This window comes from Hyla sarda, chromosome 11, assembly GCF_029499605.1.
Source record: "Hyla sarda isolate aHylSar1 chromosome 11, aHylSar1.hap1, whole genome shotgun sequence".
Taxonomy (NCBI): Eukaryota; Metazoa; Chordata; class Amphibia; order Anura; family Hylidae; genus Hyla; species Hyla sarda.
In genome coordinates this window covers 90,511,989-90,527,506 of record NC_079199.1, presented here as the reverse complement: position 1 = coordinate 90,527,506, position 15,518 = coordinate 90,511,989, and the positions used below count along the sequence as shown (strand labels likewise).

At 38.6% G+C, this 15,518-nt stretch overlaps 1 protein-coding gene across 1 annotated transcript in view; it reads right to left on the bottom strand.

Moving 5' to 3' along the window:
* Nucleotides 1-14,555, bottom strand: part of ZC3H6 (zinc finger CCCH-type containing 6) — a 62,207-nt gene extending 47,652 nt beyond the window's left edge. The window contains exon 1 of the mRNA XM_056547241.1: nucleotides 14,172-14,555. Coding sequence (XP_056403216.1) covers nucleotides 14,172-14,254 — 83 coding nt within the window. The 5' untranslated portion in view covers nucleotides 14,255-14,555. The remainder of the gene's footprint in view (nucleotides 1-14,171) is intronic.
* Between the last annotated feature and the right edge of the window lie 963 nt (nucleotides 14,556-15,518).

Below are 15,518 nucleotides of genomic sequence, written 5' to 3'. Positions count from 1 at the left end.
CTCATTATACATCACATCTACACCTATACCATATTATACATCACATCTACACCTATACCATATTATACATCACATCTACACCTATACCATATTATACATCACATCTACACCTATACCTCATTATGCATCACATCTACACCTATACCTCATTATACATCACATCTACACCTACACCTTATTATACATCACATCTACACCTATACCTTATTATACATCACATCTACACCTATACCTCATTATACATCACATCTACACCTATACCTCATTATACATCACATCTACACCTATACCTCATTATACATCACATCTACACCTATACCTTATTATACATCACATCTACACCTATACCTCATTATACATCACATCTACACCTATACCTCATTATTCATCACATCTACACCTCATTATACATCACATCTACACCTATACCTCATTATACATCACATCTACACCTATACCTCATTATACATCACATCTACACCTATACCATATTATACATCACATCTACACCTATACCTCATTATGCATCACATCTACACCTATACCTTTTTATACATCACATCTACACCTATACCTTTTTATACATCACATCTACACCTATACCTTATTATACATCACATCTACACCTATACCTTATTATACATCACATCTACACCTATACCTTATTATACATCACATCTACACCTATACCTCATTATACATCACATCTACACCTATACCTTATTCTACATCACATCTACACCTATACCATATTATACATCACATCTACACCTACACCATATTATACATCACATCTACACCTATACCTTATTATACATCACATCTACACCTATACCTTATTATACATCACATCTACACCTATACCTCATTATACATCACATCTACACCTATACCTCATTATACATCACATCTACACCTATACCTCATTATACATCACATCTACACCTACACCTTATTATACATCACATCTACACCTACACCTTATTATACATCACATCTACACCTATACCTCATTATACATCACATCTACACCTATACCTTATTATACATCACATCTACACCTATACCTTATTATACATCACATCTACACCTATATACCTCATTATACATCACATGTACACCTATACCTCATTATACATCACATCTACACCTATACCTTATTATACATCACATCTACACCTATACCTCATTATACATCACATCTACACATCACATCTACACCTATACCTCATTATACATCACATCTACACCTATACCTTATTATACATCACATCTACACCTATACCTCATTATACATCACATCTACACCTACACCTTATTATACATCACATCTACACCTATACCTCATTATACATCACATCTACACCTATACCTCATTATACATCACATCTACACCTATACCTTATTATACATCACATCTACACCTATATACCTCATTATACATCACATGTACACCTATACCTCATTATACATCACATCTACACCTATACCTCATTATACATCACATCTACACCTATACCTTATTATACATCACATCTACACCTACACCTTATTATACATCACATCTACACCTATACCTCATTATACATCACATCTACACCTATACCTCATTATACATCAAATTTACACCTATACCTTATTATACATCACATCTACACCTATATACCTCATTATACATCACATGTACACCTATACCTTATTATACATCACATCTACACCTATACCTCATTATACATCACATCTACACCTATACCTCATTATACATCACATCTACACCTATACCTTATTATACATCACATCTACACCTACACCTTATTATACATCACATCTACACCTATACCTCATTATACATCACATCTACACCTATACCTCATTATACATCACATCTACACCTATACCTCATTATACATCACATCTACACCTATACCTTATTATACATCACATCTACACCTATACCTTATTATACATCACATCTACACCTATACCTTATTATACATCACATCTACACCTATATACCTCATTATACATCACATCTACACCTATACCTCATTATACATCACATCTACACCTATACCTTATTATACATCACATCTACACCTACACCTTATTATACATCACATCTACACCTATACCTTATTATACATCACATCTACACCTACACCTTATTATACATCACATCTACACCTATACCTTATTATACATCACATCTACACCTATACCTTATTATACATCACATCTACACCTATACCTTATTATACATCACATCTACACCTATACCTTATTATACATCACATCTACACCTATACCTCATTATACATCACATCTACACCTATACCTCATTATACATCACATCTACACCTATACCTTATTATACATCACATCTACACCTATACCTTATTATACATCACATCTACACCTATACCTTATTATACATCACATCTACACCTATACCTTATTATACATCACATCTACACCTATACCTTATTATACATCACATCTACACCTATACCTCATTATACATCACATCTACACCTATACCTCATTATACATCACATCTACACCTATACCTCATTATACATCACATCTACACCTATACCTCATTATACATCACATCTACACATCATTATACATCACATCTACACCTCATTATACATCACATCTACACCTTATTATACATCACATCTACACCTATACCTCATTATACATCACATCTACACCTATACCTCATTATACATCACATCTACACCTATACCTCATTATACATCACATCTACACCTCATTATACATCACATCTACACCTATACCTTATTATACATCACATCTATACCTCATTATACATCACATCTACACCTATACCTCATTATACATCACATCTACACCTCATTATACATCACATCTACACCTTATTATACATCATATCTACACCTATACCTCATTATACATCACATCTACACCTATACCTTATTATACATCACATCTACACCTATACCTTATTATACATCACATCTACACCTATACCTCATTATACATCACATCTACACCTATACCTTATTATACATCACATCTACACCTATACCTCATTATACATCACATCTACACCTATACCTCATTATACATCACATCTACACCTATACCTATTATACATCACATCTACACCTATACCTCATTATACATCACATCTACACCTATACCTTATTATACTTCACATCTACACCTATACCTCATTATACATCACATCTACACCTATACCTTATTATACTTCACATCTACACCTATACCTCATTATACATCACATCTACACCTATACCTCATTATACATCACATCTACACCTCATTATACATCACATCTACACCTATACCTCATTATACATCACATCTACACCTATACCTCATTATACATCGCATCTACACCTATACCTCATTATACATCACATCTACACCTATACCTTATTATACATCACATCTACACCTATACCTCATTATACATCACATCTACACCTATACCTCATTATACATCACATCTACACCTATACCTTATTATACATCACATCTACACCTATACCTTATTATACATCACATCTACACCTATATACCTCATTATACATCACATCTACACCTATACCTTATTATACATCACATCTACACCTATACCTTATTATACATCACATCTACACCTATACCTTATTATACATCACATCTACACCTATACCTCATTATACATCACATCTACACCTATACCTCATTATACATCACATCTACACCTATACCTCATTATACATCACATCTACACCTATACCTCATTATACATCACATTTACACCTATACCTCATTATACATCACATCTACACCTCATTATACATCACATCTACACCTATACCTTATTATACATCACATCTATACCTCATTATACATCACATCTACACCTATACCTCATTATACATCACATCTACACCTATACCTCATTATACATCACATCTACACCTATACCGTTTTATACATCACATCTACACCTATACCTTATTATACATCACATCTACACCGATACCTCATTATACATCACATCTACACCTATACCTTATTATACATCACATCTACACCTATACCTCATTATACATCACATCTACACCTATACCTTATTATACATCACATCTACACCTATACCTTATTATACATCACATCTACACCTATATACCTCATTATACATCACATCTACACCTATACCTTATTATACATCACATCTACACCTATACCTTATTATACATCACATCTACACCTATACCTTATTATACATCACATCTACACCTATACCTCATTATACATCACATCTACACCTACACCTCATTATACATCACATCTACACCTATACCTCATTATACATCACATTTACACCTCATTATACATCACATCTACACCTCATTATACATCACATCTACACCTATACCTTATTATACATCACATCTACACCTATACCTCATTATACATCACATCTACACCTATACCTCATTATACATCACATCTACACCTATACCTTATTATACATCACATCTACACCTATACCTCATTATACATCACATCTACACCTATACCTCATTATACATCACATCTACACCTATATCTTATTATACATCACAACTACACCTATACCTTATTATACATCACATCTACACCTACACCTTATTATACATCACATCTACACCTATACCTCATTATACATCACATCTACACCTATACCTTATTATACATCACATCTACACCTATACCTCATTATACATCACATCTACACCTATACCTCATTATACATCACATCTACACCTATACCTCATTATACATCACATCTACACCTATACCTTATTATACATCACATCTACACCTACACCTTATTATACATCACATCTACACCTCATTATACATCACATCTACACCTATACCTTATTATACATCACATCTACACCTATACCTTATTATACATCACATCTACACCTATACCTCATTATACATCACATCTACACCTATACCTTATTATACATCACATCTACACCTATACCTCATTATACATCACATCTACACCTATACCTCATTATACATCGCATCTACACCTATATCTCATTATACATCGCATCTACACCTATACCTCATTATACATCACATCTACACCTATACCTCATTATACATCACATCTACACCTTATTATACATCACATCTACACCTATACCTCATTATATATCACATCTACACCTATACCTCATTATACATCACATCTACACCTATACCTTATTATACATCACATCTACACCTATACCTCATTATACATCACATCTACACCTATACCTCATTATACATCACATCTACACCTATACCTCATTATACATCACATCTACACCTATACCTCATTATACATCACATCTACACCTATACCTCATTATACATCACATCTACACCTACACCTTATTATACATCACATCTACACCTATACCTCATTATACATCACATCTACACCTATACCTCATTATACATCACATCTACACCTATACCTCATTATACATCACATCTACACCTATACCTCATTATACATCACATCTACACCTATACCTCATTATACATCACATCTACACCTATACCTCATTATACATCACATCTACACCTATACCTCATTATACATCACATCTACACCTATACCTTATTATACATCACATCTACACCTACACCTTATTATACATCACATCTACACCTATACCTCATTATACATCACATCTACACCTATACCTCATTATACATCACATCTACACCTATATACCTCATTATACATCACATGTACACCTATACCTCATTATACATCACATCTACACCTATACCTCATTATACATCACATCTACACCTACACCTTATTATACATAACATCTACACCTATACCTTATTATACATCACATCTACACCTATACCTCATTATACATCACATCTACACCTCGTTATACATCACATCTACACCTATACCTTATTATACATCACATCTACACCTACACCTTATTATACATCACATCTACACCTATACCTTATTATACATAACATCTACACCTATACCTTATTATACATCACATGTACACCTATACCTCATTATACATCACATCTACACCTACACCTTATTATACATAACATCTACACCTACACCTCATTATACATCACATCTACACCTATACCTTATTATACATCACATCTACACCTATACCTCATTATACATCACATCTACACGTATACCTCATTATACATCACATCTACACCTATACCTCATTATACATCACATCTACACCTATACCTTATTATACATCACATCTACACCTACACCTTATACATCACATCTACACCTATACCTCATTATACATCACATCTACACCTATACCTTATTATACATCACATCTACACCTATACCTCATTATACATCACATCTACACGTATACCTCATTATACATCACATCTACACCTATACCTCATTATACATCACATCTACACCTATACCTTATTATACATCACATCTACACCTATACCTCATTATACATCACATCTACACATCACATCTACACCTATACCTCATTATACATCACATCTACACCTATACCTTATTATACATCACATCTACACCTATACCTCATTATACATCACATCTACACCTATACCTCATTATACATCACATCTACACCTATACCTCATTATACATCACATCTACACCTATACCTTATTATACATCACATCTACACCTATACCTCATTATACATCACATCTACACCTACACCTTATTATACATCACATCTACACCTATACCTCATTATACATCACATCTACACCTATAACTCATTATACATCACATCTACACCTATACCTCATTATACATCACATCTACACCTATAACTCATTATACATCACATCTACACCTATACCTCATTATACATCACATCTACACCTCATTATACATCACATCTACACCTATACCTTATTATACATCACATCTACACCTATACCTTATTATACATCACATCTACACCTATACCTCATTATATATCACATCTACACCTATACCTTATTATACATCACATCTACACCTATACCTCATTATACATCACATCTACACCTATACCTCATTATACATAACATCTACACCTACACCTCATTATACATCACATCTACACCTCATTATACATCACATCTACACCTCATTATACATCACATCTACACCTATACCTATACCTTATTATACATCACATCTACACCTATACCTCATTATACATCACATCTACACCTATACCTTATTATACATCACATCTACACCTACACCTTATTATACATCACATCTACACCTATACCTTATTATACATCACATCTACACCTATACCTCATTATACATCACATCTACACCTATACCTCATTATACATCACATCTACACCTATACCTCATTATACATCACATCTACACCTATACCTCATTATACATCACATCTACACCTCATTATACATCACATCTACACCTATACCTTATTATACATCACATCTATACCTCATTATACATCACATCTACACCTATACCTCATTATACATCACATCTACACCTATACCTCATTATACATCACATCTACACCTCATTATACATCACATCTACACCTTATTATACATCATATCTACACCTATACCTCATTATACATCACATCTACACCTATACCTCATTATACATCACATCTACACCTCATTATACATCACATCTACACCTATACCTCATTATACATCACATCTACACCTATACCTCATTATACATCACCTCTACACCTATACCGTATTATACATCACATATACACCTATACCTCATTATACATCACATCTACACCTATACCTCATTATACATCACATCTACATCTACACCTATACCTCATTATACATCACATCTACACCTATACCTCATTATACATCACATCTACACCTATACCTCATTATACATCACATCTACACCTATACCTCATTATACATCACATCTACACATCACATCTACACCTATACCTCATAATACATCACATCTACACCTATACCTTATTATACATCACATTACACCTATACCTCATTATACATCACATCTACACCTATACCTATACCTCATTATACATCACATCTACACCTATACCTCATTATACATCACATCTACACCTATACCTCATTATACATCACATCTACACCTATACCTTATTATACATCACATCTACACCTATACCTCATTATACATCACATCTACACCTATACCTCATTATACATCACATCTACACCTATACCTCATTATACATCACATCTACACCTATACCTCATTATACATCACATCTACACCTATACCTTATTATACATCACATCTACACCTATACCTCATTATACATCACATCTACACCTATACCTCATTATACATCACATCTACACCTATACCTTATTATACATTACAACTTTTCCTCTGGACAGGTTTTGATAAATCCCCCCCTTAGAGTCCATTACTAAACATCTACATCAGGGCTTGACAAACTTGTTATGAATTTAGGAGCCAAAAAAAAAAAAGTTAAGAGCCAGGATGCTGCACATCACATAATGTTACATCATAGGTTCAGATATTAGTTTTCCCTCATCTCCCCAGTGTCACAGTCAAAAGTGTCCCCTCATCTTTCTGTGTCACAGTCATTGTTGTCCCCTCATCTCCCCCATGTCAGTCATAAGTGTTCTCTTATTTACCTGGTGTCATAGTCTTTATTGTCCTCTCAACTCTTCCTGTGTCACAGTCATTAGGGTCCTCTTATCTACTTGGTGTCAGTTATTGGTGTCCCCTCATCTCTCCGTGTTGCATCAATAAGTATCCCCAGATCTCTCCCTGTGTCAGTCATTACGGTCCCCTTATCTCCCCCTATGTCAGTCATTAGTGTCCCCTAATACAGTCATGGCCGTAAATGTTGGCACCCCAGAAATTTTTCTAGAAAATTAAGTATTTTTCACAGAAAAGGATTGCAGTAACACATGTTTTGCTATACACGTTTATTCCCTTTGTGTGTATTGGAGCTAAACCAAAAAAGGGAGGGAAAATAAAAGCAAATAGGACATAATGTCACCAAACTCCAAAAATCGGCTGGCCAAAATTATTGGCACCCTTTCAAAATTGTGGAAAAATAAAATTGTTTCAAGCATGTGATGCTCCTTTAAACTCACCTGGGGCAAGTAACAGGTGTGGGCAATATAAAAATCACACCTGAAAGCAGATAAAAGGAGAGAAGTTCACTTAGTCTTTGCATTGTGTGTCTGTGTGTGCCACACTAAGCATGGACAGCAAAAAGAGGAGAAGAAGAGAACTGTCTGAGGACTGGAGAACCAAAATTGTTGAAAAATATCAACAATCTCAAGGTTACAAGTCCATCTCCAGAGATCTAGATTTGCCTTTGTCCACAGTGCGCAACATTATCAAGACGTTTGCAACCCCTGGCACTGTAGCTAATCTCCCTGGGCGTGGACGGAAGAGAAAAATTTATGAAAGATGTCAACGCAGGATAGTGCGGATTGTGGATAAGCAGCCCCAAACAAGTTCCAAAGATATTCAAGCTGTCCTGCAGGCTCAGGGAGCATCAGTGTCAGCGTGAACTATCCATCAACATTTAAATAACATGAAACGCTATCGAGGAGACCCAGGAGGACCCCACCTGCTGACACAGAGACATAAAGAAGAAAGACTACATTTTTCCAAAATGAACTTGAGTAAGCCAAAATCCTTCTGGGAAAATGTCTTGTGGACAGATGAGACCAAGATAGACATTTTTGGTAAAGCACATCATTCTACTGTTTACCGATAACGGAATGAGGCCTACAAAGAAAAGAACACAATACCTACAGTGAAATATGGTGGAGGTTCAATGATGTTTTGGGGTTGTTTTGCTACCTCTGGCACTGGGTGCCTTGAATGTGTGCAAGGAATCATGAAATCTGAGGATTACCAATGGATCTTGGGTCTTTCAGCAGTACAGTGACCCCAAACATACGTCAAAAAGCACCAGAAATGGATGGCAATAAAGCGCTGGAGAGTTCTGAAATGGCAGCAATGAGTCCAGATCTAAATCCCATTGATCACCTGTGGAGAGATCTTAAAATTGCTGTTGGGAAAAGGCGCCTTCCAATAAGAGAGACCTGGAGCAGTTTGCAAAGGAAGAGTGGTCCAACATTCCGGCTGAGAGGTGTAAGAAGCTTATTAATGGTTATAGGAAGCGACTGATTTCAGTTATTTTTCCCAAAGGGTGTGCAACCAAATATTAGGTTAAGGGTGCCAATAATTTTGTCCGGCCCATTTTTGGAGTTTGGTGACATTATGTCCAATTTGCTTTTTTTCCTCCCTGTTTTGGTTTGATTCCAATATACACAAAGGGAATAAACATGTGTATAGCAAAACGTGTGTTACTGCAATCCTTTTCTGTGAGAAATACTTACTTTTCTTGAAAAATTTCAGGGGGGCCAACATTAACGGCCATGACAGTATTTCTCTGTCACAATTATTAGTGTCCTTTCATATTTCCCTGTGTCACAGTCATCAGTATCTCCATCTCTCTTTGGTGTCACAGTCATCATTGTCCCCTCATCTCTTCCTGTATCAGTCATAAGTGCCCCCTCATCTCTCCATGTGTCACAGTCATTGGTGTCCCCTCATGTCTTCCAGTGTCAGTCATTGGTGTCCCCTCATTTCCCCCTTTTCAGTTATTAATGTCCCCCTCATCTCTGTGTCACCTCATTTCCCTATGTCACAGTCATTAGTGTCCCATTATTTCCCCCATTATTAGTCATCACTTTCCCCTCATCTCCCCGCTGCACAATTAATGTCCCCTCATCTCCCCGTTGCAGTCATTAGTGTCCCCTCATGTCTCTCCCTGTGTGACCGTCATTTATGTCCCCTCATCTTTCCATGTCACAAACATTAGTGTTCCCTCCATAGTCAGCCATTAGTGTCCCCTTATATCCCTCTGTGTCACAGTTATTAGTGTCCTCTCATCACTCAGTGTGTTACAGTAATTATTGTCCCCTCTTTTTCCCTGTCCCACAAACATTAGTGTTCCCTCATCTCTCCCAGTCAGGAATTAGTGTCCCCTTATATCCCTCTGTGTCGCAGTCATTAGTGTCCTCTCATCACTCAGTGTGTTACAGTAATTATTGTCCCCTCTTTTTTCCCTGTCCCACAATCATTAGTGTCCCCTCATCTCTCCGTGTCAGTTATTAATGTCTCATTTCCCCGTGTCACAGTCAATAGTTTATCTTAATTCCCCCAGTGTCACAGAATTAGTGCTGCCTCATCTCTCCCTGTGTTACAGTCATAGTTGTCCCCTTGCTGTCCATCGCATACATCCCTACACCTATATCTTTCTATACATCAGATAAAACCCACCTCTACAACTATATCTTACTATTCATCCCATCACTACACATACACACCTGAAACTCACACATCACTCATACATCGCATACAACCAATCTCTACCTACAACTTACCATGCATCCCATCACATCCAACCCCTCTCTACATATACACCTATACATTCCCGTAAATCACATCTATACGCACCTAAACAGTCATCTCTACACCCACATCTAGAAATCATAGACATTAACATACATTCTGACATCTCAGCGATCGCTCCCATGATTTCTGACATGTCCATGTCTACCTGATTGTCCGCTTGAAACTCAAAATGCGTTTTTTTTTTTTATAACTGCCTCATCCACGATGGGGGAGATTTATCAAAACCTGTCCAGAGGAAAAGTTGCTGAGTTGTCCATAGCAACCAATCAGATCGCTTCTTTCATTTTTCAGAGGCCTTTTTTTCGAAAATGAAAGAAGCGATCTGATTGGTTGCTATGGGCAACTCAGCAACTTTTCCTCTGGACGGGTTTTGATACATGTCCCAAAATTACTTTAAATATTACATACAAATAAAAAAAAATCCCAATACAAAACACGACCTCCCTGTACACTTCCAGCAACATAATTTCTACGTACTATAACTCGTACCGTCTATGGCCGCCATTATTTACAGCTTCTCCCTTTTTCACGCCATCTCTTTGCTTTTTCCTTACAGTACATGAGATAAAGGAATTAAATATAAATATATATATATATATATATATATATATATATATAGGTATATGTGTGTGTGTGTGTGTGTGTGTGTGTGTTTTTTTTTTCTTCGCCTAGATCAGTGATCTCCAAACTGCAACACCCTCCGGATATTGCAAAACTACAACTCCCAGCATGGCCGTACAGAATCCGGAGGGCCGCAATCACTGCCCTAGATAAAATTAAATAAAGTTAGAAAAAAAAAATCCGAAAACAAGACACAACCTCCCCGTACACTTCCAGTACCATAATTTCTACGTATGATAACTTGTACCCTCAATGGCCGCCATTATTTACATTTTCTCCCTATTTTCACGCCATCTCTATGCTTATTCCTTACGGTACATGAGATAAAGGAATTAAAGTGTACCTGTCATCAACAAAAACTTTTTATACAATGTAGATAATATCATTATATGTATACTTGTAATTAGTGCTGGGCGGTATGACCTAAAATTGATATCACAGAATTTTTTTTAATTATGGCGGTATCACGGTATTACCGCTCTACTACATGTCATCCCTGACTCTCCCGCACTCTCCCTGCCTTCTCACGGGTCTCACCGGCTGATGTCGGCCGGCAGCTGCTTTTCATGGAGGGAGGGAGGGAGAATTCTAGTATACCGCCGGGGAAGGAGCACGTTACACGGGGAGGGGCGCCGGTTACAGGATTCTCCGTTCATCACGCACCGAGTAACAAGCGTTTGCCCGACTTCCTGTCATGCCCGTACACTCTGGAAACTGCCTCTATGGTTCTGGAGGACTGTCAATACTCCAGAACCATAGATATAGTTTCCAGAGTGTACGGGCATGACTGGAAGCCGGGCACACGCTTGTTACTTGCTACGGACCCCCTGCTCATGGTCCGGGAACGGTAAGGGCTCCGCTGGCTGGGCTCTATAATTAATTTGGAGGGTGGGGCCCAACCGGTATAGCGGTATGGGCAAAAATCCCTACCGTGGGGGGGAAAAAAAAAAAAAAACGGTATCCGATATGAACCGGTATACCGCCCAGCACTACTTGTAATATACATTGGTTAAAAGATATGTATATTTTTGTCCTGGCAGCTATTGCATGTGTGTCTCTATGAGAAATCCAAATACAGGAAGTGAGGGCAGGACAGGCAGGGGCAGTGTGCGCCGGGAACAGGCGGGGGCAGTGTGCGCCGGGAACAGGCGGGGGCAGTGTGCGCCGGGAACAGGCGGGGGCAGTGTGCGCCGGGAACAGGCGGGGGCAGTGTGCGACGGGAACAGGCGGGGGCAGTGTGCGACGGGAACAGGCGGGGGCAGTGTGCGACGGGAACAGGCGGGGGCAGTGTGCGACGGGAACAGGCGGGGGCAGTGTGCGCCGGGAACAGGCGGGGCAGTGTGCGCCGGGAACAGGCGGGGGCAGTGTGCGCCGGGAACAGGCAGGGCAGTGTGCACTGAGATTGTCCTGTCCTCACTTCCTGTTTTTGGACTCATCATAGAGACACAAAGACAATAGCTGCAGGGACAGCGTTTTTTTCACTCAAAAATATACACAATTTTTAATGTATATTACAAATATACATATAATAGTATTATCTACATTATATTAAAACGTTTTTGTTGACGACAGGTACACTTTAAAAAAAAAATATTTGTTTTTTTTTCTTCGCCTAGATCAGTAATCTCCAAACTGCGGCACCCTCCGGATGTTGCAAAACTACAACTCCCAGCATGCCCGGACAGCCAACGGCTGTCCGGGCATGCTGGGAGTTGTAGTTTTGCAACATTCGGAGGGCCTAGATAGATATACAGAGTCAATGAATGAGGCCCCCCCAAAAAAAAAAGTCGTGCAGGGCGAAGAGATCTGGTAGCCATGGTAATACAGAGGTGCACTGAAGATGGCTGCCAGCAGTACATGTACATGATACACAACACATCCCATAGTAATCATCATGAGAGAAGAGACAGATGAGAGAAGACATTACTGAGCCGCCCCCCATCCCCCGGACATGATACACAAGGAGAAGAAGAAGAAGAAGTAATTACTCGACCTTTCGTCCCCTGCATGCTGACACTCTCCTGTCATGTGGGTGTCTGGGTTGGGGGGTCTGGAGAACAGGCTCTCAAAGGCCATGTCTGCTGAGAGAACCCGCCTGCCCTACACACTCTCTCTACTCTTTAGTTTCTTATGAATTTTAGTTATTTCTTTCTTTTCTTTTTTTTTTTTTTACACTGAAACCACGAGGAGGAGGTGGAGGCCGCGTACGGCAGACATCCCAGCTGCACGGCCGAAGCCGGTACAACACCGCCGCCGTGTAACGGGTGAATACGGTGCCACCGGAAGCAATGAGGGGAGCTAGAATGACCACTTCCGGTCCTTCTTTCCGCAGACTTCCCGCCTTAAACGGCCTCTGGCCAATAAGCGCGCGGCTCTTACAGAGGTGTGGGCGCAGCGGCTTGTGTAAAGTGATCAGCGATTGGCCGGCTGCGCTAATGGGCGGGGCCGGGCGCATTGTGTGGTTCGCGGGAGCTCCCGGACTACGAGTCCCAGAGTTCCTGCTGTGGATGGTTTCTTTAGAAGGCGTCGGCAAAGCATTCTGGGATTTGTAGTTTTTGTGCGGTTCGAACCTAGATACTGCGTATAGGGCCGTGTGGGACTACAAGTTCCAGAAACGTTATTAGAATGTGTTAGGATGTGGGGGACATGTTCACACGTGCAGGGTTTTTTTTGTAATTAATTTACTAAATCTGCTGCAGAAAAACGTACATGTGAACGCACCCTAAGGGCTTATTCACACTACAGAGTTTCCCATGTTGAGGTTGCAACTGCACTTCTTTATATTTGTCCACACACCCAGCAGTATGAGGGCTTGTGTTCCACAGCAACAATTAGATTTTTTTAATGACACTTTTCAACAACATGCTGGGAGTTGTAGTTTTGAAACAGCTGGAGGCACACTGGTTGGGAAACACTGATCTATACTAAATACTACTATATAGTCCAACATGCTGGGAGTTGTAGTTTTGCAACAGCTGGAGGCACACTGGTTGGGAAACACTGACCTGTACTAAATACTACTATATAGTCCAACATGCTGGGAGTTGTAGTTTTGCAACAGCTGAAGGCACCCCTGGTTGGGAAACACCAATACTATGTACTACTGCATAGAACAACATGCTGGGAGTTATAGTTTTGAAACAGCTGGAGGCCCACTGGTTGGGAAACCCTGACCTATACTAAATACTACTATATAGTCCAACATGCTGGGAGTTGTAGTTTTGCAACAGCTGGAGGCACCCCTGATTGGGAAACACCAATACTATGTACTACTGCATAGAACAACATGCTGGGAGTTGTAGTTTTGCAACAGCTGGAGGCACCCCTGATTGGGAAACAC